Source organism: Sinocyclocheilus rhinocerous, unplaced genomic scaffold (genome assembly GCF_001515625.1).
Source record: "Sinocyclocheilus rhinocerous isolate Xijiao unplaced genomic scaffold, SAMN03320098_v1.1 scaffold1858, whole genome shotgun sequence".
NCBI classification, from domain to species: Eukaryota; Metazoa; Chordata; class Actinopteri; order Cypriniformes; family Cyprinidae; genus Sinocyclocheilus; species Sinocyclocheilus rhinocerous.
Genome location: NW_015647052.1, coordinates 576,417 through 576,703, shown reverse-complemented (window position 1 = coordinate 576,703; position 287 = coordinate 576,417). Strand labels below are relative to the sequence as shown.

The 287-nt window shown below is 49.5% G+C and overlaps 1 protein-coding gene across 3 annotated transcripts in view; it reads left to right on the top strand.

Moving 5' to 3' along the window:
* Positions 1 to 11: 11 nt before the first annotated feature.
* Positions 12 to 287, top strand: part of LOC107708636 (zinc finger RNA-binding protein-like) — a 16,939-nt gene continuing 16,663 nt past the window's right edge. For all 3 annotated transcript variants that reach the window (XM_016512916.1, XM_016512915.1, XM_016512917.1), the window contains exon 1: positions 12 to 83. In XM_016512916.1, the coding sequence (XP_016368402.1) occupies positions 28 to 83 (56 nt within the window). In that variant the 5' untranslated portion in view covers positions 12 to 27. The remainder of the gene's footprint in view (positions 84 to 287) is intronic.

Sequence of the window (287 nt, the reverse complement as noted above, 5' to 3'; positions counted from 1 at the left end):
CCCACCCGGCTAGGTGAAGATGTCAAAATGGCTACCGGCAACTACTTTGGATTTACCCATGGTGCTGCTGCGGCCCAGTACAGGTAAGGGCCGAGATGTTTAATGGGAACTGCGGTTATGGTGATGGTACAGTAATGGTGGGATTTGGCCCCTCTGCCTTTGTTGCTGGGTCCGGGTGGGGGTGGAGGTAGGGGTGGGAGGCGATTGACTATGCTTTAAATCTTGAGATGAACGGCTGGAATGGAAATGATGCATTATTACATGCTATGTTAAATATCTCTGTATAT